The sequence below is a fragment of the Tigriopus californicus genome, chromosome 5 (genome assembly GCF_007210705.1).
Source record: "Tigriopus californicus strain San Diego chromosome 5, Tcal_SD_v2.1, whole genome shotgun sequence".
Classification (NCBI taxonomy): domain Eukaryota; kingdom Metazoa; phylum Arthropoda; class Copepoda; order Harpacticoida; family Harpacticidae; genus Tigriopus; species Tigriopus californicus.
Genome location: NC_081444.1, coordinates 1199725 through 1226066, shown reverse-complemented (window position 1 = coordinate 1226066; position 26342 = coordinate 1199725). Strand labels below are relative to the sequence as shown.

At 40.4% G+C, this 26342-nt stretch overlaps 3 protein-coding genes across 4 annotated transcripts in view; 2 read left to right on the top strand and 1 right to left on the bottom strand.

Moving 5' to 3' along the window:
• LOC131880691 (SH3 domain-binding glutamic acid-rich protein homolog) overlaps positions 1–11189 on the top strand; it is a 14641-nt gene extending 3452 nt beyond the window's left edge. Inside the window, exons 2-6 of the mRNA XM_059227374.1 lie at positions 1224–1409; positions 6843–7033; positions 7487–7520; positions 10589–10843; positions 10922–11189. Of these exons, the coding sequence (XP_059083357.1) occupies positions 1224–1409; positions 6843–7033; positions 7487–7520; positions 10589–10816 (639 nt within the window). The 3' untranslated portion in view covers positions 10817–10843; positions 10922–11189. The remainder of the gene's footprint in view (positions 1–1223; positions 1410–6842; positions 7034–7486; positions 7521–10588; positions 10844–10921) is intronic.
• On the bottom strand, positions 1796–3434 carry LOC131880692 (uncharacterized). Its single transcript, XM_059227375.1, has 2 exons — positions 2814–3434; positions 1796–2024 (listed from the first exon to the last, which is right to left on the bottom strand). Exons 1-2 carry the CDS (start codon positions 3022–3024, stop codon positions 1924–1926), a joined length of 312 nt encoding a protein of 103 aa, XP_059083358.1. The 5' UTR covers positions 3025–3434; the 3' UTR covers positions 1796–1923.
• Positions 11190–15861: 4672 nt separating the features above from the next.
• Positions 15862–26342, top strand: part of LOC131881139 (adipokinetic hormone/corazonin-related peptide receptor variant I-like) — a 16063-nt gene continuing 5582 nt past the window's right edge. Inside the window, exons 1-7 of one of the 2 annotated variants that reach the window (XM_059227913.1) lie at positions 15862–16399; positions 19861–19976; positions 20297–20473; positions 21845–22026; positions 22205–22353; positions 22462–22567; positions 23168–23378. In XM_059227913.1, the coding sequence (XP_059083896.1) occupies positions 19967–19976; positions 20297–20473; positions 21845–22026; positions 22205–22353; positions 22462–22567; positions 23168–23378 (835 nt within the window). In that variant the 5' untranslated portion in view covers positions 15862–16399; positions 19861–19966. The remainder of the gene's footprint in view (positions 16400–19860; positions 19977–20296; positions 20474–21844; positions 22027–22204; positions 22354–22461; positions 22568–23167; positions 23379–26342) is intronic. The other variant, XM_059227914.1, reaches the window with a different exon arrangement.

The window sequence follows — 26342 nt, the reverse complement described above, 5'->3', positions numbered from 1 at the left end:
TTCGTACACAGTGACCCAAAAGTATTTGCCTCTTTGTTAACACTAAAATATCAAGGTCGATTTCTTGTACATGATAAGTCATGCAATCATTATTCTTTTCCTCGACTTGTTTTAATGAAGTTAAACATTACAGCCATTGAGGGCGGAATTTATGGAGATTGATTACCGACCATGATTTTTCTTCATAATTTTGCTATTGTTCAACGGAGGTGACCTTCCACGTCACTTTGGCCATAGCTTTGAAAACTGCATTTCATTTTGTAGATCTAGGGATTACCAAATTAATCTTCTCTTTCTTGATACCACTGATGCTGAATTTTCACCTATTACTCAGTGCCTTTAGCGGGATTCATCGGAGCAACAGCCAAAATGATATGTTCCGTTGAAAAAGTCATGGTCATCAATCTGTAAATTGTTAAATAAACATTGCGTGTTTTGTTCCTTAGGAAGTCAGATGGTAGAGCTCTATCTCACTCAGGTTGTCCCCTGATGATGGGTGTCCCAATGAAGAGTAACTCTTGCTCCAATATCATAGCCATTATGAATGCTTATCTCATATTTGAATTGAAATAGCAATAAACAGCTTGGAATCTGGTCATCAGGTTTTTGAACCAACAGAAAGTCATACTCGTGCAAGTCCTTTGTTTGTCTGACATTTCGAGATTACAGTCCGTTTTCTGAGGAAAAAGTCCAAAGAACAAAATTGATATTTTTTGACCAGTGTACATGAGTCTTTCACTTCATCTAGGAGAAATTGGGTAGACTCGAGTCATTTAGAAAGGACTCGAGTCCGGGCTTGCCCTAACAAGAGTTAATAGAGAGTAAACGCTCTGCCAATATACTACAGGTCTTAAATCAAATCCAGGATCAAATCTAATGTGCTTCACGGCTGAAAAAGATGAACCTTGGGTTGTACCAGAGGCTCATATACTACATCTATGGAAAGGCTAATCTGGGCTTTCTTTAAAACATGGGCGATTACAAGCAAGACTAACCATGGAGCAAAGACTTTGTGGTCACACTGTATCTATAGATATTGCGGATCTATTTCGTGCCCGGGCCTAAAGATGCTTTGTAAAGCATCTTTAACCGGCTCAAGTGTTGTATCGTGTATCTAATGATATCTGTTATTTTGGTTCAATTTGAACAAAACAAAAATAAAGGTTGGAGATGGTGAAAAGGCTGGTCGTTATTATATCTCGTCGTGTTTTTGCTCATTCCAGATTGTGACCCATCAACAAAGGATCTTTATGATCTTGAAGAGTCTGGGGATTGAATTCGAACCGGTGGACATAACAGCCCCTGGTCGAGAAAAAGACCGTGATTACATGCGAGAGCAGGGCAAAAAGAAAGAAGGCCAGAGGCATGTCCTGCCGCCACAGCTCTTCAACGATGACGTTTATTGTGGGGTAAGACTCAACAAAACCTTGGAAAACCATTCCAAAATGAAATCTTTGCCAACTGTTTAGTTGCTTTTTTGTAGGCTTTTTTCGAACGGTGCAATTTCTTTATCTTTGATTGAAATAAAAATTCATGATTTCTATGCACCTTAAAATCAGAAAAAATAATAATTTTAAATAAGAAGTGGACAAACGAGTTAATCGTAGAATCTATACATCATCATCATTGTGTTCAAAGAGCATTGCTTTTTGATCTGAATGTTGTATTCACCATGACGGAACAACTTTTTTGTTTCTGTTATAAATACCCCAAGACAACAAAAGAATCACCGACGACATTGAAAACAGTTTTCTGGCTTCTTCCTAGTTCTAGTTAATGTAAGTTGTTGTTCAACTGGTTCGCTCATCCTTTATTGTTGCAATAAAGATACAAGCTTGATGCATGACATAACAAATAGACAATAAAACATGTCTTGACAACCACCACAATTCATCCAATATCGATTTGAGCTCTCGACTCCTCTTAATGGCATCCGTATCCCTTGCCACCAAATCCGTGCTTGCACTTGCAGTAATCGCAATGGCAGTATTCGCCCGACATGGATCCATAGCAGTACTTCTTGCCTGAAACATTAAGAAACAATGCCATCATTATTGCCGTCTATAAATCAACCATCAAGTCCAACAATCAGCCAATGTCGGCTGCGCTTCACTGGTTTTGTTTTCATTGACACGCACTCTTTCCTTGCATGTGTGACCTTCAACGGAATTGGCCTTGCTCTTTCAATCAAGAGCTGGGGGAGGTGACAAGTCAATGTAAAGTGATTAGAGTTAACAAGAAGGATAAAAAAAAATAATGGAGAAAAGTACCACAAGAACCAAAGATGCTTCGAATTTCGTTGGTCGTTAAAATGAATAATCATCTCGTCTTGAAGTGCTGGGATTCCAATCGCGGTAGCGGTAAGGAAGTCCGCAAAAAGAAAATGAATTGAGTTGTCTTTTTTTATGGGGTGGCCCTCTAGGGTATTTGCCAGCCTTTTGTTTTGAAGGTGTTCGTAAACTACGTACAAGGTGGCCATTGCCACTTCGGTAACTCAATTTCTTGATACCAACCCACACCAAAGGCAGTTAAAGGGTTGGGAACAAATCGCAAGTGGAACAAGTATTGATCATGGACATTAGAAAAATGACCTTAGCATCACCATTGCCAGCCAAACGTGACCATGAACAATTGCACAGTCAGCGTGACTTCCGTCGGGAGGCATAGATTGGCCATGACAAGGATCTTTTTGGCTAGCCTTCCAAGGTTTCAGATTCAAAGATTGGCCTTGGAAGGCGCACCAATTTACACTCGGTCGAGATTGAGTGAGCAGGGATGGGTGGGCTCTTAAATCTGGACTCTTTGACACTCACCATATCCCTTCTTTCCGTATCCACCGCAATGAATGTGTCCCTTCTCACACTTGCAGTAATGGCACGAGCAATAGGATCCTTTCACAATACAAGCCGTTCCATGGGCTTTGTGGCCTCCAGCTTGAACAGATTGAGGTTGGTCCAAGATCAGGACCAAAAGTAGAACAACGGCCACGGTTGAGGCGACGAGGGTTCGGGTATTGAAAGCCATTTTGCTCTGTAGTTTGAGTTGGGACTGAAAGTCAGAGTCAAAGGACGAGGAGGAATGGATGAATTGTTGATGGGTGAATGGAGGAGGGAGATGAGAAACTGATGCTTTTTCCAACGACACCCCCAACTTATATAGTTCAAATTGAGATAGAAAAGACCAACATCATGCATGAGGTGGGAAAATTTTGTCCAATGGCTGGCCCGCTGAAGTACGAAGTACAGGAGTGATTGGAAGGTTTCTTCTCGTCATTGGGATGGCGGACCCTCTCTGAAGAACTTCTTCCTGGTGGAAAGAAACAATGATGATGATGATGATGATGGTCGTGAGGATGGTGGATTGGTAGTGATCGAGATGATGAGGATAATTGATTGTTGCTCTTAGCACAAAACTACTGGCACGTGATTCCTTTTTTGCCCAATGCCATGACGTTATCATAACCAATGCATTGGGGGCACGCATCAAGGATCAATTGAGTACCTGTCATTGGGAAGGTGTTGTTGCCAATGCAATATAACTTTTCCCCTCGGCGAAAGAGCGTCCTCATATCGAGAGATGCGCTTCATATTAGTTAGTGGTAATGAGTTTCTCGCAATCAGTGGCTGGGCTAAAATTCCGATCTTAACATCGTGAACCATCATGAGATCAGATGCGATGAAAAGGGGCTGGATTTGTAGGGGATGAGATGGTTCATGGAATGATGGTTTTTGGTCACTTAATATCTGTTTTTGGAACAGGGCATTCTGAGATCCTGCCATGCTGAATCGTCCTTGGCACATTATGATCTTTATTCCAGGATTATTGTATATTTTGCTTGTGGCTAGGTCCTTGCAATCGTATTAACAGCGTCTTAGGAAGGACAATGTGAAAGAACATATTCATGAATTTAAGGACCATAATTTTATATCTTTTCCTATAAACGCTCAATCACATGTCGAGATGAAAGAGAATGACAAGCATAGCTAAATGTTAAAGCTCATGGCATGGCGATCAATTGTTGATTTGAACAAGCTAGAACAAAAAAAATATTCTTTTTTTGCAACATGAGTCTCTCTCAATCTTAGAACATTTTCCAATACCATACTATCAATACAATTTGTGGTCTTTTTGGCTACATTTTGGTACAAGAAAATGATTCCCCCGAAAATTGCGTGCTCTGCAATCAATGCTTTTAGTAGTACACGATATGAGGATTGATTCGGTTTGTTCCATGCTCAAATTGTTCGTACACAAAACGCCACGCTCTCTTGCGTGTAACTTTCGTCGCCCAAAAAGAACGAGAGAAACCTCTCCAGATTTCCTATTTCCTAGACAGTTGTGTTTTCTACACGTGCCGTATAGGTCATATGAGCTTCGATGAAATGATTATTTACTTAATCAATCATAATTGATTTGGGATTTGCAGTTATTTTATCATGAAATAAAAAAGTTTCAAATCTACTTACCAGGGGAAATGCAACAAAAATGTCAACAATATTGTTAAGGTACTCATATGTGCCCAAAAGCAAGCTTAGTGCCAAAAAGGACAGTTTCAACACTTGTTTTGATCAGGAATTACTTCGAGAATAATGAATTTTAGGAGCAAAATCCCCACAGTTGTTATAAATTAGCATCAGCCTTAAATCTTTAAAACCTTTCTTTGTTCAAAATTCAGAAGAATTTCTCTTCTTTCTGGGGTTCCATCATTGTACAATTTGCTCCCCTCAATTTTTCGTTGGGAGTATGTTGGTGTTGATCTAGTAATAGGACTTAAATAAGACTTGGACAAGTCCTCGCCCTCCCCAAAATTCCTTATCAACCCTACATTCAAGGGCTAACCAGATTCGCCAGCTCTGATTTCTTGGTGGATCTGATATTAAATCAATTGAAAGCTAAATGAAATATATAACTATTTCATCTGGAATTGCTGCAGATCCCATTCCAAGGAGCTGAAAGGAAGCCGACCAAAAAAAAAGGAAAAAAAATATTCAAGGAACTTGTTAGCATTGCCTTTTCTTTTGACGTTATGGTCACATTGTGCATTTTGTTTCACACTTATTCATTTGAGAAGGGAAAATTCTTGATTATCAAATATTAATTAAACTTGGCCAGCGAAACCTAAGATGTATCTTGACGGTCATATTAGTGACCCCTTCGTAGATTTAAATCAAATAGCATCTTGACCTTTTCAATTTTGAACGTGGAACCCATCTATGGCGAATAATGAGCCAATGGACCAAGAAGAAAAAAATCAAGGCATTCATGGACGAAAGCAGTTATTCCATTTTGTACCGAACAAAGGACAAAGCATTGATGAGAATCATGCAAGTTTGGGAAGGAGCAATTGAGTGCTGATCTATACTATGTTAATGGTGTCGTGGTATTGTTTGAAGCGCCATATCAACGACGGCCTTCTTTTTTTCTTTGCCTCACTGAATGACCAATGGCGAAGGAAAAATTTCGATTGCCTGGCATTTCATTTCAATCAAGTATCGTCGAGGGGAAAGCTCACGTGCTGAAAAAGACAAACTTCAGTGTAGACTAGAACTACGATAGAACGATTGCCATTTTCAGAGCACTCCCCATTGATCGTTGATTTCCATCCCAGTGGTCTTCCCCAAAGCAAGTTGGTTGATCAAAGTTCTGTGAAAAATGCACCAGTAAAAAGAGTTGTGATCTTGAAAGTTGAGGGTCGAAGGATGATGCATTTGAAATACGAGCAACAACGTACGGATTCGCATGAAAACGGTCAACGGAACAAAGGGGAGGTGTTGCCTTTTTGACAGGATGGCTCTACGTTAACGAGAATCCTGGCTTGTTTAGATTCAAATACCTTCATTCGATGAAAGAATGGTGACAATAGCTTATCTGAAACGATGAGCCTTCAGATGTTAGTTGCGCAAAAGATCGAAGCACTGTTTTCGAAAAATAACATTAGGGAATCATTTCATTCTTCAAGGCAAAAGGAAAAACCATCAAACGAGTCGTGCACTGGTTTTGAATCCCGGACTTATAGGTATGTTATTGACATGTGGGATCGAACTCGAGTCTGTTTTGGTCTCAATGATGTTGTTGACAAATACAGTCTGTCATCCCTAATTACTAACATACATAATTAACATTTGAAAGCTATCAACTAAGACATTCCTAAAAGTTACTTAAAAGGGGTAATATTTTTCACAAAAAAATAAAGTCAATCATTGGACGATTACAATACCTTTTGAAAATTGTTTTGGTACGTACTCAAAAGCATTGTATATCATAAAAGGAGTTTTCCCTTTACTCGTTATTAATATCAAGGCTGAAAAAAACCCTTGCTCTTCCTTCGGATTCTAGTAGAGCCCTTCATCACATTGACGATCTAGACAAGACTTGGACTAAGAATTAAATCGCTTTACATCAAAATTGTAAAATAACTCCCTGGTAACATTTGATGTACTGTATATTTATTGCATGTGGTTGAAGGTAGTGTTCCATGATTCCAATGCTTGCAAAAAAGGTAGTTATATCGGGAAAAGCGTTTTGAAAGAAGAGGATAATGGGCATCTCTTCAACCAACCATGCCAAATTACTAATGCATCCCAACCTCATCCTACTATTTTCAAGAATGTTTTCCAATTGAGCAAGCTACGAATTTATCGCCTAATTGAATCTGGTACTCTATTTTTGTCAACTTTGGAATTCAGAAGTAGACTACTAGACATAATGACATCAAAGTAACAAAAACAGTTTGTTCTGCCCTTCAATGTGCCGGACAAGGCCCAAAATAGACTGGAAACTTTCCTATCGAACTGTGACACTATAACCGCTAAAGGAATGAGCGTGTCTCTTTCTTTTTGCAGGATTACGACGACTTTGATGTGGCCAATGAAGACGATGAACTGGAGGAATTTCTGAAGATTGAAAGGAGAACCCCCAAATCCACGCCATCGCATCTTATGTCATCGGCCACCAATCCACCACCTCAACAAGCCCCCTCAGAATCCACAACTGACGAGACAGGCCCACAAGCACCAAACTCGGAAACAGACAGGTTAGCAACACTCACGGCTCTTAGTGCTCTAACCCACATCAAACTCGATCACGACCAGCAACTTTGGAGAGCCATGATTCGACAGTTTTCCCACATCATGGGATTGGTATAAACGAGGGAGATGTGAAATATTCCGCACATCTGTTATTGACCATACCTCGTACAACCACCACCACCACCACCACCACTAAGTAGTACTACCTCTTTTGGTCACGCTTTGATGGACCAGAGCATGATTCTTTTTTGTCCACACATAAACTGAGTTGTGGCCTATCATGCCTGACTCCAATGTCCAAAAAGTCAAGGTCACGATCGACAAGAAATACGCGAGCTTCTTGTGGCAAGGCATTAAATCAAGGAGAACAGACACTCCTTGTACTTTCTCCAATTAGTCGAGCCGGATTCTCAAGAATACACACACTCATTGATGTTGCCTTTCGGGTCTTATTTCAGGCCCGATAACGACCAAGATGGAGCAGAACCCGAGGTACCCAAGGATTGATTGGCATCAAACCCTCCGGGCATGACGCCGTCTTTGATGGCCCCTTAACACCCAATTGAGTGCTTTTGGACTAACCTCCCATTGAGACCTGGTCATGCTAAACAGAAGAGCAAACTAGTTTGTGTGGTGTGGCATTTGTATGTTTCTTGGGCTAATACGTTTTGATAATCGTTGTCTTTGGCAACAATAAATTATTTATTTTCTCACTTGTGTGATCGGGATAAGTAACAAAAACCACCCTGGGGTAATTAATGCAAACTTGGCGTGATTCCTGTCGATTTTGGAATATTTGGATTGGCTTTTTGAGGCTGCCTTCCAACCAAAACTATTTGAATCATTCAAGAAGTACTTTGTCTGGAGTGAGGGCACAATCTGGCATTTACATAGACAGTTCCATGTTTGATAAAATCTGGATGATTTAAAAAGATATTGAAAGTACAACTTCCACAACATCAAGGTTAACTTTACAAAGCGGTGAGCAAAATGGAAACGAGTTAAATGGTGTGCCATCATATGCGTCATTCATGTTAGCAAAGGGAGTGGCTCATTCAGAGACTCAAATTGATCATCAGGGTAGGCCAAAATTGCTAAAAAAGACAAATTATTCAAAAGATGAAATTATCAAGTGAAAATGCTTCCAAATATTTTAAGATATATTCAAAAAATATACGTCTAAAGTCAATTTTCGACGCTTGTTTGGAAGACAAATGATGAACAATTCATGCAGGAAAACCACAGAATAACACAATTATTATACCCCTCTCTCAAAATCTCCAATACATTTGTGTTTTTTTTTCTGGCAAATGATGGGAATTATATAATCTATTCAGCGAAAAATGACCGAATTGTGATACAATATGTCAACTACCTAAAAGTTTATGTGTGAAAGTATGATTTTAAAAAACTATGAACAAGGTTTGCTTCATTCAATTGTGAGCTATCTCAGCTGAAGTGAAGATTCCCAGCAGAGTTACACTATTAGGTAATAATGCAGGATATAATTAGGGCCTATTTTCATCCTAATCGACATAACACTTCTTCTTGTTCCCTTTAAAATATTGTACAAAGAGCATTAACAAAAACTGTAAATTTGTTTAGCTCTGCTAGTCTTCATTGTTCTAGTAGTTTATGGTCTACTTGTTTTCGTCATATTTTCACCACTGCATTGAATACCAAATCATTTTGAATGGCTGGCGTATTTGGATCAAATTTGGACTAAGTAAATAAGCATTAGCGTCAACGTTACGTGACATCAAGCAGCCGCCCATTCATGTTTCGCTATTTTGGGGTCCCACTATCGATTCGCAATATGACTTAAGTCAATAATAATTACAGCTCTACTTTTTGCAGGACTACTTTGAAAGATAAATGACCAATGTACTTCATTCATTGCCTCGTGTTTTTGCTTTTCCTTGGCGATTCTAAGAACAATATAATCAAAAAAACCATGTTAAAGCGAATGGTAGTTGTGGTGTATTGTACAAATTAAAAGCCCATAGCTCGACTTCTATAACTATAATTACAGAAATGATTGAGCACGTGCTCCTCCTAAAAACACGGTGTATAGAGAACAATCGACCAGTTTTCATTAACAAGAAACATTTCTGAAGACACGGTCCAGATATAATCACCAATAGACTTTAGAAATTCCTGATGGCTACCAGTTGAACCTTGGGAAATGATTTACCCTGTTCATGTTTATGAACCACTTGGGTTTCTTCATCTCCTTTTGTTAAAACGACGAAGGTCATTGGGCTTTGACGTTTCCTTCTCCATCATGAATGGAATAAATGGAAAAGATACCATCGAGATTGGCGTTGGCTATGTCATCAAGGAAGCAGGCAAAATAAAATGTAACTCACGTATTCTATGGGAGCACAAAAGGTGTATTGAACTCTATATCACACGCTAACAAAGAGCCGTCCATTTGTCCCCCTCCTTTTGAGCCATTCTTGGGCTTCCGGCTTGATTTGGTCCCTCCTTTCAATTTGTGTGTAAATCATTTGTGGAACAGGATTGAAGTGACATTGATGAGGCCTCGGAATTTGGAGAGACCTCAAATATGGAACGTCAACAAACTGGAAATTGAATGAATTTGACGTTTTGTTGTGAATTTGAGTGGTATTTAAGGTAATACAACTTTTTAGAGGAGGTGGTGGGGGAGGGATCAAAAGATTGCTTTCTTATGTATTGTCAAAGGCATTTTTGGTTATTATTTAAAAAATGTACCTTAGTATTTCTTCACCAAGATTTGTTTTTTTTTCTCAATGATCCAATTATTCTAGTCAAAACATTGAATTAAGAGTGTTAAATAACTCCATGGAATTTAGCATCAAATAAGGTATCGTTTGAAAAAATTGTAAAGTATTCCAAACCGCCAATCGCACAACAGTATTGATCAACTTACATTTCGTTTTTCATGAACCACATTGCATCAACTGTTTATGCCTAATGATCTGATTGTGAAAGCTATTTCAATCCACTTTTTCCAAAGTTCTAAGTCTGATTGGATATTTAAGAAATTATATAAACTTTCTTAAATTTGAGAAAAAGTTCTGAACTTGGTTGTGTGCATAAGCTAATTTTTTGCTCCCAACTTTGTCAAAGGCGAATTTTTAGTAAGAGCATCCACTTTTGTAAAAAAATCAGAGACACTAAATGATAATTTCTTAAGACCAGGTCAGGCTAGGAGGGAGTTCCTAGTTTAGTCCTCAGTTACTGAATAGAAGAAAAATAATGTCAGCTGGGTTGACCTCTAAAATATCAGCCTTGGAGAACCAGAGTTGAAGTCTTTGGCCTTTCGGATCAGAAATGACGAGTTACCCCATGTTAAAAAAATGATAAAACCCTATTCGACTAACGACGTCCTCTTTTTTACAAAGTGCCCCTTTGACTACGACGCTCAGAGTTTAGCGGGGAGGAGTTTATCTACCCATTACAATACACCACCACCATTGACCACGATCTTCCCATTTCAGCTCGTCCGTTGTTTTCCCGATATGCCTTCTCTGAATGGAGCCTTTTGATTGTGAATCCATATCCATCCCTTTCAGGTCGCTGGAGAGCCCATGGAAACGGATGGGCCTGAGAGCTCCGAGGCAACCGAGGCCCTAACCGAGGCCACCGTCGCTCCAGTTGATGCCCCCGTTGAGAGTGACGAGTCAGCAGACCCTCCCGCCGAGGTGAAAGACGGCGGGGAAGCGGAGGTGGAAGGAAAGGAAACCAAAGAGGATGAGCACGAAGAGGAGGGAGAGTATGAAGAATACGAAGACGAGGAATAATGATGACAATGATAAGAATAATCCAATGTAAATTGAAACAAAAGATTCGCATTCGGTGCGGTATATACGAGAAGGAAACCAATAGCCATTCCATTTCTGTTGCAGATCTTTCCAATGGTGCCAGAGAGAAGCTCGCCCCGATCCTACTAGATCAATCGGTCACGATGGTCCCGAATTCAAACAGAAGAGAGACACAAACAACTCATGAATTATTTGTAGTTTAGATTGACCCCCGAACGATGATAAATTCAACACATCCCCTCCTCCCTTCCAAGCGACCATGGATGGACATGCCAGCACCACTTTGGGTGTTGTTTTCAATCATACGTTCGAAATTTCATGACAATAAAAGACACTTTATTCTGAAAGAACACTCCAAACAGCACGCCCACATTCTTGGGCTTGTCCAGACGACGTCAAAAGGAACATAAAAGGCTCGCTCTTGTTTCAAACGGGGCTGATTGATGAACGTTTCGAGCAAAGGGGGAAAAGAGAAGATACTATGACACCTCGGCTGGACGAGCAAAGAATTCATTCACCTTCTTTTGAAATTCGTCTCCCCAAACCATCTGGGTGACACACCAAAAAAACGCTCCTAAAAAGGCATGTGTTCGACTCGGGGAATACATTTCATGCTACAACTTATTCGATTATACAAATATGTTTTCAAGGGCGGTGGTCATGTTCAAAGAAATTTTGATACCTGATCGATTACTGGGCTAAAATAGCGATATGCATTTGGCCAATACTGAAGTGAGGTATGCAAGTTTTACGGGCAAATCTAATAAAAGCATTGCCACTCTTTCAAAGACGGCGTTTATTGACAATAAATAAGAGGTATTCAATCTTAGATGGAGGAATAAGTATGTAGGATTTGATCTAGCGCGTACGTAGCATCTGTTAGGTCAGACTTGAGCAGCTCTTGATCAAAATTCCTGATCAACCTTATGTTCAAGGGGTAGCCAGATTCGCCAACTCTAATTCATTGGCAAATCAGCTAGAATATAGAGCTAAATAGGTTATAGACATTATTATTTTTCATCTTGAAATGGTGAGGATTCCATTCCCAGCAGTGTTAAGGAAGTCCGCAATATGCCGGTTGCAAAACAACTTCCTTTGAATTAACGTCAGTTCCATCCTAAGAATGAAAATTGATTACATTATCAGGCTGAAATGTAACCTTTGAAGAAAGAAAAGTAATCAATCATGTAAGCCCATTTACCGTAAATGAAACTAGGAGGCCATGCATTGTTAAAAAGCAATAAAAAGTCTCATTTGTTTGTATTGAATATGGTGTTTTCAATAGTCAAGAGTAACACCGCAACCTCCACTCCCAAGAGTTGCAAATGAAAAAAAACCAACGTAATGCTCGAAGGTCATATTTTGCCTGAAGATTTATCATGGGTGCAGTTAACCCATTCTTGAAATTGAAATGATTAATTAACACAACGCCTTTCTCTCGGGAAGACATTTGATAGGCTCTAGATTAAAACTGGTTTTTATGGTCTTGTACAGCCAATTCCAGAGCGTATGTTATTGTTAGCAATGCCTCCTCTGCCCACCTTCAAAGTCCATGTCTCAGATCCTTTTTCAGAAATGAGAAAAGTCAAGTCTTTTGTTGCGAGGACAGAATGGAATGGCGGATTAATATCTCTTTGAAAGCATTTGCTCGGTCCTTTATGACAGCCTTAAACATTATCTTCAGAAAATAGGAAACTTCAAAGATACAATTGGCTTGAAAAAAAAAACAAGTTAGCAAGTATTGGCATGTGGACGGTGTATGAATGATGGAGGTGATATATAGGTGAATGGAAATGAGCTATGGCGAGTAATGAGGGATGTGGAAGAGTAAGCATAAATGAAATAACAACGGATGACTGGGATACAACAGTCTTCAACCCTCCACCACATTTATTTGGAAATAAAATAGACAATAACCATTCATTTCGACATAAAATTAAAACCAATAATCTACTATTTAGTGTCTTCTCTTAAACAACTAATCCTATTGGAATACATCATTTGCGGTTTGCCCCTTTATTATGTTATCAAGGGTGTTAACGTTTGCTTGACAAAATTACTAAAAGTGTCAAAAAGTACGACAATGATTGTTTCTTCATGTTCTGATGCTTTATTAGGAGGGGCATAACTTATTACAAAGTCTAAAACAAAATATTTCAAGATGTATTTTTAGATCAATGATTGGTGGAGTGTTTGCACTTTTCCTGCTCATTCCTTGTAGCAGTAGGTGAAGGCACGGTATGTGAGAATTGAGAATAAGAACAAGCCTTTGACGTGTTATTTTGACTAGCCAAGATCTTGGAAATGTGAATTGCACTTTCGTCAACAAAATGCAACGCTATCACTGAATCAGTGCCGGGAAGCCAGACCATTGGAAGAGCAAGCTTGAACTGCACCAAAAGGCTGAGGTTTGTCAACCTGGGGCGGAAGTTCAGTGCCAGAACAAAGGTATGTTCCATTGAGGTCTTGCCTTAATGTTAACGTATGGACGTTACCCAATACGATAATCGACAAACCACTAACTTGAAGACCTAAGCTATAACTGTGTTCATGATGATGAAAAGGAAGTTTACTTTCGTCATGACTAGTGTTCGTCGTGTCTAAAGGTCTATTTTAGGTAAAGCATTATGATGGTTTGAATTTAGGATATAGCAGTAAGTGTTCAGATATGCACGAGATTCTACACGGTAGGAAATAAGATAAAAGCTGGATTCATGGACACGGTCGTCTCCTCTCGTCTCGTCTCACCCGTCTCACCACGGTGGTCAAAAAATTTTTATCAGGTATTGAGAGAAATGCGCGTATCCATCTCAACAGTCTTCTTCCTTACAAAAACCATAAGAAGTTATTTTGACGTGATTGATTTATTGAAGTCTGGCTCAAATTTGTCGTGCATATGGCTATTAATTAACAAGATTTGCTTGGATATTTCTGTTCTTACACTACTGTCCTCGGTAGTAGTGACGAGTTTCGAACCGGAAAATCAACTATTTACGTGGCTTGAAGAACCTCCGGTAAGGCTCCCAAATTCAAACGAAAAAAGGGTAGATAAAATGAAGACGCAAGATCAGGAACGAGTTTTAAAGCAACCCTGTTTCCGAGACTTAGAAAGGCAGGGTCACGTTTTGCCACCCATTTAAGCGGATTTGATTTGGCTTGTGTATTAACCTCTTCTGCTCGTGGTGGGAGCCCTAACCGAGGTCCTTGAAGCTGAAGATACTTAATATGTACATCAAGCAAATTTACTTGAAGCTAAAAAGTTGACATTCCCGTTCGAAACACATCACTGCTCGATAGCTTCCCATAACATCCTTGATAGCTATTTGCAACGTCACACGGCCCGAACGAAACGGAAAGAGGCCGGGTAGATTGCTAGATAAACTACACTTGCCTTGAACGCAATTACTCTTTCGAACATTATGTGACCAGGGTGACTAAATATAAAACGAAGATGTTGATAGAAGGAGCAAAACACAACACAAACGCATTACAATTCAATAAAGAGGAATCGGCCTAATCAGCCCTTTATTTGGTAGAGGCTGACTCACAAAGCGCCCTCTGAAGTGCAGAACGTAAACCGTTTTTCGTGCAGCAGAAGAAGGCCATGACGACCGTGAGTTGCAATATTGCGAAAGCATAGTTGAAGGTGCAATTCGGAATAGATCATAAGTGTCAATGCAACTTCGATTGGCTTGTACCTCCCCCTAGTAATGGCTAGAAGTAAACTTTGTCTTTGCTCAATTTAATATCACATTTTTTGACGAAAACGCCCTAGAATGATTTTTCGCCACTGAAAAGATAGAAGCGAAGTGGGTAAATTTTCATTTAAATAGTTTTTTTCCTTACTCATGCTCCTTTTGGTATCCATTATGTCTTTTGAAATACTTTGAAATCCCTTAAGCGATAGAGCCACATTTTATTTTATCAAATCTCTCAAATGCAATGGTCTGCTCAGCATTTTATGCTATTAGACAATTTTCATTACTTGTTTACAAAAAGAAAATGTAGCAAAATGAAACTTAGTAGATGTTGTTCTTGGAATTTCCAGACTCTATACGCAACATGCCAAAAAAACAAAAGTGTTCAGAACTTCACACAAAACTTCCGAATTAATTACCCTCAAAAACGCACTTCAATGTAAGGAAAATCAATAATTTCAATACCTTTTTTAATGAGAAGGACTTCCGTTGAAAAGGTTCGAGAAAAAATATATTTTGGTTTTTTTAACCAAGCATCGATTTCCAAGAGGCCATTGAATGAATTTTTTTTTCTCCTATTCCTTGAAGAATTATATCAATACACTAATGAACAAACAAATATTTTAGAGCCTCAATTCAAAACGTCTTTTCCCGCCACAATTCGCGTCCTTTGTAATGATCATACTTGTATCAAAGTTCCCCGCTCTCAACGAAATATGCCTCCTGAACTTATTGCCCTCATGGTGGAAATGGCCCATTTGCTTGCACGGAAGAGACTCCCTGGTTTGTTTTACCTCCATTATCTAAAAGTAGCGTGTTAATGCCCCGTCTACCTAAAGATAATAAAGATAATTGTGGTGCCGTCAAGGTCATACTTTTTCATCAACCAAAATGTAAAACTTTACCACAATGCTGACAAATCCGCATTGAGTGTTTCTTTCCTGTACTGCACAATTTCTTCTAGATTTTTTATTGTATCTCACTCATCTCGAAATTAATTCCTCGTTCGCCTATTTACTGTTTGAACCGGATATGTATTTATTAAACTATGCATCAAAATAATCAAGTGTCAAAAACCATAACATTATGGGTGGTAGTTCATAACACTTGTTGGCTTGTTTGGAACTGATCCATCACGGAGGCATACTGTCATTGAATAACATCCCACTTGGACTTACAGAGGGTCATCCAAGATTAGCTAACCAAGATCTTTCTATTTAAAAATACTTATTTTCCGTCACGGATCTATTCCATCCGATATTTTAAAGGCCATCTTTGCTAAAAAGAAGAACCTTTCCTAACCGTATTAAGGAGACAGCCTTTTCTGGCAAATGGTAATTGGCGTTGTTTTGCAAATGACGTACAAAGATGTTCTCCTCCTTTAACTGACATTTCAAATTAGGCACGATTTGTCTTCTTGGCCTCCCCCCAAGTCTTGGTAATCTTAGAAAGGCAACCAGATAACCATACATTCTGACCGAACACATGAATAGCCACACAAAAAGGGCGCCCTTTGAAACGGCGGTTAGAGGCGCTGAACACGGTCCAACTTTCGTGGAGAATCGCCCGCTCTTTCCATTGGAGTTGCCTGTTCTTCGGCAAAACTCGCGAGAAAGGCCCACTCCGTCAAAAGCCAGAAGGACGTTGAAGAAGACAGATTGGCTCTTTGGACGGGATAAAGTGAGACTTTTTGGTGTTGGGTGTACAGCGTGCGAAGAAAACACGTGCTTGTAAAAGTGGAGGACAATTTGGTCGCTCAATTGAAAAAGCCCAGTGAAACAGGATTCTCCTAATCGTTTGTGACCAAACATTGGGAGGCACAATCCAAATCCATCGATCTAACTTCGCTTCGAAGTGGAATCAGGTAGATAATTCGATCATTTTGAACTTCGAAGATATAATCAGGCTTGAGGCTATTTTGACCTTTTTAATGGATTTAAAAGCAGGCACAAGGGATGTTGCTGCAAGCGCAATTACTTATGACTTTTTTCATACGTGTATTCAAGTCTAATTGATCACTTCCAGATTGATTTCAAAGCAAATGTAGTTGACTTGAAGAACCAACGTGACCTCTCAAATTACGTTCTGAAGACGAAGTTGCTTATTGCTGCATAATATATCCTCTGCTACCTTCGGCTGAACGCAATAGAAACCAAAGGCTGTTTCAAGGTCATCTGAAGTTTGCTCACACTTTTTAGAGGAGTGAAAAAATGTCGGAAAAGAACCTTCGACTGGGGGGGCAATTTAAACTTGATCCGTAAGCTTTTCGAGACCCTGTTGTAGAACAACTTTGGGAGCAATACATTGTTCCTTTGAATTGGATCCGGATCCGATAATTGAATCTCGTGCCAAGAGCTTTAAGAAGGCGATGGGGCCTTTGCCATTCATAGGCAAAGTGAATATATCAGAGCAATAAGACTGTTTCAGTTTTTGCAATTTCGTGCCAAGAGGAGAGTTTTTGGCTTGAAACTTGACTTGTACAATAAAAGCTAACCTAGCATTCTAGTTGAAGACTGGAAGGTTTTGGATCAGAAACCAGGTTTTCCACTCTGGCTTTCGAAACCACTGGGATAGCGACGATGAGTTTGATTCCCACAGAGAACTTATAATCCGGTTTAGAACTAGGAACATTCAAAAGAATTTGATTCTGTCCATCGGGAAAGACATGTGGTATGCATGTTCACCCACCTTCCCATCGAGATGTCTTCGCTTCGATTCTCCTCGACGGCCTTGTCAAGGAAGTTCGTGGAAGTTGAATCCACACTCACAGTCTCGGAGAACCAATCTAATATCGCACAGATCCCTGACTATTGTAGTCTTGTGATTTTGGCAGTGCTGATTGGGGAGACTCAACCCTTTGATCCTACAACCCCAATGACTCGAAAAGTGTCCTAAGCGTGATCTAAGATCGGATATGAACCATTGCCAGGGATGTCACCATCTGGAAACTGTAATCATTATAGATAAAACTGCCATTTATTTGATTTTGGTATCCCTAGATTGATACACTCATTCTACCCAAAAGTGTTGCATGGTTGAATTTTTCATTGGCTTTAACAACTAGAAATAGATTGAAGTAAAGAACGTGCCATCATATTTCCAGAAACGCTCTTACCGCTAAGAGAAATTCCAAGAATCAAATCACGTGTTCTCCTTTTGGCCCTCATTGAACGACTTCTTGCTATTGTAATCTCCCAAATTCAAGCATTTGAAAACAAAAACACCGCCTCTTTTGAGATGTTCTGGCACATGTTATTCAAGAAGAGACAAGCATTCTTCACGTCAAACCGATAAAAGGTGCATTCAGAAGTGACTATACAGTTCCCAAAACTACGGCGAACACGCAGTCTTCGACCTTTTCATTGTGGAACTCTCAAGCGCCTCCTCGATCCTGTCTGCGGTACAATAGATCGTTTCGGAAAGGTGGTATTCCGTCCGCAATAAAGTGAGAACACACGATGCCTTAAAAGCCCACTTGGACGACGCTTTTCCAGAGCGATGATCCAATAGAAGATATGTCAAACAAGTAATGAATGAGCCTTTCAGAAACTGCCTTCTTATCACCGCTCTCGGGGCAGTTGAATGCAGCTCGTCTTTCCACTTTGCCTCCTTTGAGGGCCTTAAAGGCCTTTGCATTTCGAATGAACCTCGAACATAGCTTAATCGAAATGCCGGAAGCATAAAAAGAATCTCAGGCATCTGAGGTTCTAAATCATTGAAAATGAGTGTAATTTATTCAAAGCTTGACCGAAAATCTACAAACGTATAAATGATTAAAACTCTTACCAGGTAAATAACGAGTCAGAAACGAACGTTAGAACGGGGGAATTTTCGACCTTGACGTTCTCCATAGCAGCTCTTGTTGGACTGATATGGATGCCGATTATCAGCCGAACCTTAACATAACAAAAACATTCACTGAGGGGTGGGATATAAATAGAAGCATTAACAAAACCAAAACATGTATTCGAGATCTGAATGAACCATATCTTCTACCATCTGATATGCGTTGCTCTAGCTCCTCAGTTATGTACAGAGTATATCGCAATTTCTTCACGATCTTGAAGACAAAGAAGTTCACAAATTATATAAGATACCAGGATCTGAAGTTCAGTAATGGGTTAGTTCATGCGTTTGGTAATGCTGGTGAGTATTTATCTCGATGTTTTAGATCAAAGAGGCTTACTTTTCTAAATTTTGAACGAACAGGAGATTGGACCAAAACCACTCTCGTTTAAAAATATGTCTCAAAGCACTTTTCAACGTTGAACTATTTGGTGCTTGAAAAAATAACCCACCGGTTGAAAGAATTGTTAACTAAAATGAACTGTCTAGCAGAATAATGAACATTTTTCTATTGAGAGGCCAAGGCCCCCTTTCATCACAATGAACCACACATGGCTCCCAAAAAATAACGATGCCTGATTAATTGAAGTACTTTCGGAGGTCATTTTTGACATTTTATCTACTCTTTCCACGGAGCAGATGTCACCGCCAAGTTTTTCTCTTGCGAAAGCCAATGTGTTATTGGCCTTTTTGAATTACTAGAGCATATGTAGTAATTGTACAACAGCATAAAAGTGGGCCTTGTTTTCGAGGAACATGAGGCTTTGGGAGCGAAAAATCTGGCCGGCATCGACCAGATTCTAAAGGAAACAATCAATTTTGAGGTACCTGTGATTGCTTTTCTGAATGAATGGATAGATGGAGGTATCTTGCCAGCCCTTTTGTATTTTGTAAAATTGTGAGCATCCTTTGATATCAATCTTAGAATATTCACTGCTTCTGGGAGAATATGTCAATGCTCGGGTGTTTTTAAAACTTTATTATCCACGGGACCGAAATATAGCTCCGAATGTTAGTTGAAGATATTGGTGAAAAAATTGAGTCGTTTGTGTTTACATGTATATATAGGCTGGGACCAAAAGAATCCTTGAATACCAAACACGTGGTTCTCTCGGAGTTTGAGTGGACCATCAATGGTCTACTGTAATCCATAGAACGGAATCCGATAGCCGATTTTTCGATTGATTTTCCTCCCGATTCTGTTTCAAAAAACCTGTTCATCCATCCATCCGTCCATCCCACATGCTATCAAACCATCAATCCTGGATGGAGAGAGTTGAAATTTCAGTTTTCAAGTGGGGAGTTTGGCTGTAAAAGTGCATTATATTTGGTTTCGGCGATAACCAAATTGAAATGGAGGTTGTTAAAAATAACAGGGGATAGCGTATGCCTCGTATACTTAATCCTTACATGTAAAACTATCGTGTTTTTTAACAACCTATCCGGCCTAAACACTCAATTAATATTTCTTTTCCCTAGAATTATGACTTTGAACACGAACATGTACCATAAAGCAAACAACTTTTGAAGTAGCTCCCCATTGTGTGTGTGAACGTGAACCATGTCTAAACTTTGAGGAGCCACAATGTATCCAGGTATGCATTAATTCTGTTCATCTTTGACTTTTACATTAACTCAACTAAGATCGATCGTCTTCATAATTCTGTAAAAGGGAGCCATACTTCCATTACTCTGTTTGTGTCAAGGTCAGCGCCTCCAAGTCGGTTTTGGAAGTGGTCCCTTTTATCAAGTACGTAGATTTCTGCCTTTACAAAGGCTTCTATTCGTTGGTGAAGTGCGGCCTTGTCAAGTGACAAGGCTGAATACACTCGGGTTAAGACCAAAGCCACCTCGTTTACCCATCGTTCCACAAAGTACGAGGAACGTTTCTCTAGAAAGCTACTTTCTATTCCAGAGCCAACAATGAGCATCTCGGTTCAAACCCAGCTCGACGGAAACGAAATGGAGGATCCCACTTTGTCGTCTTTCGCGTCCATTCTCGAAGACCCGGATTTCAATGGACAAGACGAGGTGCTTTTGATGGAACCACAGGCGTTCCAGATCGATATGTCGGGCGAAAGAAATTACTCAGGTATGGACAAGATTAATATTTGTGGAGTAAACACAATTTACAGGGGCGAGACAGGGATGGAACACTTTGACAGGATCTTCTTCGTTGGTTCCAATGCCAGTCAAGTTGTCTTAAAGTCAAAACACAGGGCGAGAAGCATGGAGTCAGTTGATTACGTAGAACTTGTTGGTCCACAAAATGGGACAGGGGCAATCAGAGAGCAGAATTGCATTTACTTTAAGGGCTCGTTGGCACTCCCCCTTGTTTCCTAGTTCCATGGCCCCCCAAAAGCATAAACAATGCATATTTTTCTATTGACATGAACGCTTGGTCGAACATGGGGAAGTTCCTCGTTTGAAGTTTGAAGTTTTGATGATCAACTTGTGGCTAATTTTAGAGAAAAAAACTCTCAAGAGAAACTGCCGCCGAGAAGTTTGTAGGGGTCCCAAATGCAACCTGGTTTTTTTTCCTTTGAAGCTTTATTGGCTTTTTGGACCCAACGTTGGATTTGTTTTTTTCCAAGGAAACGTGGCAACTCGGAACCTCTTTGGCATTCGAGATTGATCATTCATCCTCTCTACCAGCGGGTTTGGCTAATGCATTAAAAGTTCCCTTTATCCCGCTCTTTAACATTCCGAACTTTTGTTCATTCCAATCTTGCATCCGCGTTGAGAAAAAAGCAAGCGAACTCTTAGGAACACCATTCGTACTGCTATTCTTTGGCACTCTCATAAGTTCCTCTGATCCGGTTCGAGCTAATTGCTCCTGACATTTGGATTCTCTTCGAATCAACCCCTCAAAACGTTGATCCAATAGACGACTGCCAACCTTTGTCTTGTCGCCTCAAAGACCTTAAGTAACCTTTATTTGCAGACCTTGTTCTATGTGAGTTTTCCTTCAACTCTTTTCTGGAATTGCATGGCCAACTTTCTTTTCAGTTTGTTTCCTCCTTAAATGAGGGCAATTTCTAAGAAGGATAGAAAAAAGTGTTCCGTTCACGCCAAACACAGAGGAAAGGACCTCTCTATTTATATCCGACCAGTAATTTCTTCGTCAAGTAACAGCCCACCACTTTTCCATTCTCAATACCATTTGAGACCTTAGTGGTTGGTAAAAATCCAAGCCATGGGTGTTCGTGTTTATGATTGCCTTTTCTGGGGGCAAAGGAAGGTTCTCCCAGTCTTGCTTAGAAGGGATTGGTGGCAAGCCTTCCTACCCAAGGGCTCACAATTCTCAAGGGTTGTTGGTTTTAGGCGGCCTAACGAGAACGATAAATTCAAAGGACTCTTAATTAGCGCACAAAACTAAGCGACGTTTGTACTGGCTTCAACCACTCGAGAGACGAGAAACAGAGGAAGATAAAGGTCTGAACTAATTAAGGTCCCTTTTCAGATCTCCCCAGTGATATGCATTTCAACTCTGCCCATGTGATCTCGATCTCGGCCTACAGCGCTCTCTTTTTGGTGTCCTCAGTGGCCAATTTGACCGTACTTTACATACTAATTCGTCGTTATCGGAAGATCAAATCCCGAGTGAACCTTCTCCTTATCAATCTGGCCATTGCCGATCTCCTGGTGAGTCCCACGTCGTTGGCCTTTCGTTATCTATAGCACCACTACTCATGCCAGGCACGTGTCTGGCATGGATAAGGCAAACATGTCCCACACTGACAAGTTCAATGTCGATCTGTCCGTGTAACACACCAACTGTGGTTCTGTGGTTGAATCTCAGAGATCCATGTGCCATTTCCAGGTCACTTTTCTGATGATGCCATTGGAGATTGGATGGGCGGCTACCGTTATGTGGACAGCTGGGGACGTTCTTTGTCGGGTGTTCTCGTTCTTCCGAATCTTTGGCCTCTTCTTGTCCAGCAATGTGCTCATATGCATCTCTATAGACAGGTGAGACTCGACGCACTTCTTGATTGTCTGGATCTCATGCTTTATTCCACGTCCAAAAAGGACGGTGTATGGAGGTTCTTTAACGGGGCTTGTTTTCGTCTTATATAGGTTTTATGCGATCGTTTGTCCTTTGGCTTCGGGCAAGGCCTCCCAAAAAATGACGGTGCTTTTGACTTCGGCTTGGGTTGTCTCCATTTTGGAAGCCTCCCCCCAGGTAAGTCGTTATTTCGAGTTATGATTGTCTCAGTTTTCCCCCAACGAGCATATGAAACCCAACTCTTTGCCTATCCCTGGTTTCTCTCCATTCCTTTTATTCTAATGTCTTACTTAGGAGATGGGATAAAAAGTCCAGGTTAACTTATTTGACCTTCAGCATACCTCGAAGTTCTGGAACAGCTCCGACCTGAAACTTTCGTCCCACTAACTCCATATCAGATTAACTACATACAGTGTACACGCAGTGGCTCGTTCTTAGGCTTGGGTCCAGACAAAAAATGACATCCCTCAACTTCGGGACTCTATCTATTTTCCTTGTTCAATTCATTACTTAAGGACATGTGCCAACTTGGTATAGATGGATTGGTCCTCCTTGATCTTGTCTCGAAATGCTTCCAAAGCTGGATGAAACGGCAAGCTCTCTCGAGAATAACTTTAGTAAATTTGTAGAGATGTACCAGGGTAATATCATACAACAGGCGGTCCTTTGAAAGTGCTACATAACAAAGAAGAGCTTTGGTGGGTGGGATGAAGACACCATTGATATGCGGGATTCGTATGTTCCCAATGCGATATGATGATGGCCTTTCTGTTCCAGATCTACATTTTCCACGTGGAGGCTCATCCACAATTCACGTGGTACACACAGTGTGTCACCTACAATTCGTTCCCTTCTGCGGCTTGGGAAACGGCCTACACAATCTTTGGCATGGTCATGATGTATTTGGTGCCATTGCTTGTCATCATCATCACTTACACGTTTATCTTGCTCACCATTTACCAGAAGAGCCATGCTGCCACATCGTCAGGTAAAAAATGGCCTCTTATTCCTCTAGAAATGTAATGTGGTCCATTAGCAACAGATTGTTATAGGGCATGAAAAAAAGGTTCAAGGCTGTTATTGATAATTCATGATGGCGTGGTAACTGACTCACAACTTTTAGAATGTCAGCAAAAAGTCACACAGATCTGAGCAAAGCACTTTCAGGGCGGATCGCGATTCCAAAGTTCATTTCAAAGCGATGGCTTTTATGTACTAACACACGCATGACAGTTTTTCACAACTTGTTCCACGTAAAAATATGCATTGCGGTTTGCATACTTACCTCTACCAATGTACTCTGACATTTCCCACCCATTCAGCCTCTAAGTCAGCAATATTTCTGAGAATCCTGCTTTGATTTGTTATTTCGACTGATCTTTTGGCCTTGAGTCTTGGAACCTTCTTGTTGTTAGAAAGGCTGTTCCGCTAGTCGAGTCCAGTTATGACGCGAAATCAGCCTCAAATTTGATTCTCGAGGCTCGGCAGATAAAATGAATGCAAAGCGCTTCAAGAGCTAAGTTTGGAATTTCAGTGGCAGGCTAAGGACCTCATTAGTCCTTCGGAACTGCTTTAGAGTTTCCATCATCAAGTCGGTTTACCTAGGAATGCACTTCAAGAAGCTTTCTTGATTGTGCTTTGCCTTGTGCACTCACGGCCTTGTGGCTGTTGGCAAGGCCAATGCAATGATGTTGCAAGGCTTTGTTTTGATGCCAAAACAAATGAAGAGAAAGACAAGCTCTGTCATCGAATGGTTATGATCCACTTTGAATGAGTAGTAAAGTTTTCGCTTTAGGTTCCGTAATCCTATCATTTCCCCGTTGCCATGCCCACCCATTCCGAATGTCCCGTCACAATCTTTTGTCTTAAGGCGTGAAGGCCGTAATTTCTTAATGGAGGCGAGACTCAAATGGAAATGGAGGAACCAACTTTGGTATGTGAGACTGGGAACTTTTTGTTTGCCCACTTAGACCCTCTCTTTGAGCGGACCATCCAAAAGGCCTTGGATGCGTCCTCGTTAACTTCAATGACAGAGAATATTCAAGGAAGAGAGCAATTTTGACCATCTTTGGGCTTGAATATCCCTGTCGCATTTGAGAATGATTTTTTGCCTCGATTAGGGTACCAATGGAAAATTGCTGCCAAACTGTGAACGTCGATTCACGTCAATACCGAATTTTGACCAATTTCCTTCTGTTCACTCCTCAGCAAGGAATAAATGCATTTCTATTGACAAAGTTGTGGCAACAAATGTGCCCAGATGCCATTTTTCCAATTTCCGTTTCAATTTTCACCGCCCGAAACGGCATTCTCAAGGCTTTCTGTCCACCCGCCAACGTCGCTTCAATGTCATCAAAAAGCACATGGGCCCCATTTTCAGACCCACTTTGGAGAAATGGAGTTTCTCCTCAAGACTTGAGTCTATTCCGGGCACAATAATTGCCTTTTAAGAGGAGACCTCTCCGACAATGCCAGCTATTGGCCACTGGCTCAAAACTCAAGTGGTTACTTGTCTTCATTCATGGTTCTTACACAGTGCTCTGCATTAGTATGACTAGCAAGATTAGCATAGAGTGTCAAATAGGTTTGGAAGAAACTTTGGTGACAACATGTTGAAGCTCAAAGTTCATTTAGCCAACCGTTGCTCTTCTTCGGCCCAACAATGTTCCAACATGACTCGTTGTCAAATTGTTCCCTTGATAGTACGATACTCTCCCACAACAAATAAGTAGGGATCGAACAAAAAGGTGATGAGCAAAAAAAGGGAGCGAAAAGGCAATGGCGAAACAGGCAAAACTTGATTTTTGTTCGAAAATAAGTTAAAAACGCTACCATAAAACACAAGATATTAAGGAGGGAGGAGATCCTAACAATTTTGTGATGATTTGCGCCGTTTTCTAGCATGAACGAGACCTCCGGTCCGATTCTCCTCACTGATCTTTCGCAAAACAATTTATTAATTCTACGCAACCACACAGCAGAAGAATTAACTTGATATGAACCTGTGGCACTACCTTATCGGAAATTTATGCAAAGACGACGTTATAGATGGCTTCATTGGCCGGGCGAGACTCGACCTTCCTTCTGTAGCATTCAAAGTGCAATATAAATGAAATACAATACCATTAAGTACATAAATTTAGGCACAAAAATCAAGCCAACCCTGTGAAACATATGGTTGGATATGAGTCACCCAAAAATCCAAGGCCTACAAATGAGTTGTGTTGAACCTGACAGCTTTCATTAGTCTTGTTATCTGATGGTCTCTGAGCACACACACCTAAACAATAGCTCATTTGGACAACGGGAAGTCGGTCCTTTACGACCGAGTGTAGGCCTTCGAAGGCCGTTGAGGGCCGGATCTACCACCAACACCAACGACCAATTTGTCTCAATTTTTGCTCTAATTGCACACCCATCGTGAAAAGTCATTTCGTGTGTGCCCACATTCATTAGAAGTCAAGACCAACCTCGTTTTTGACTTGGGATTTGATGCAATGGCAAAGTTGGGCGGAAACTCAGGAATAAACTTGGAACTTTCGGAGCTTGCACCAAGTTCAGTGGAGACACTCAATCATTGAAGGACGGAGCAAAGTTGCCAAACTACATGATCAGATAGTGCCTTGTTCAATAAGGAGAATGGCCAAACATCGAGAACTTCCATCTATCATTATTGGATTGTACCTACGTACGCACGTCACGTTTGTACAATTTACAGTGGTACATTCTCCAATCACTGATCTCATCTATTAATGAGCTGAGAATAGGCAGTAAGTACCCAATCATCTTGTCATGTTCAACCTCGAGAACTGATGGATTTGGGTCATTTGGTCGTTATTGTTCTCCGAGTTCTACTTCAACTTCCTCAAGATCCACGACCAAGGTTCCAAACCAAATGCGACAGTCTTTTGAGAGATGCCACGAACAAAAAGAGAAGACAATCTATTGGGCT

What these genes read in the sequence shown, in the direction of transcription:
- LOC131880692 (XM_059227375.1), bottom strand. Translation starts at nt 3,024, where the DNA reads ATGGCTTTCAATACCCGAACCCTCGTCGCCTCAACCGTGGCCGTTGTT. An exon ending in ATACGGAAAGAAGGGATATG is followed by an intron (nt 2,025 to 2,813) that starts GTGAGTGTCAAA and finishes TTAATGTTTCAG; the next exon opens with GCAAGAAGTACTGCTATGGA.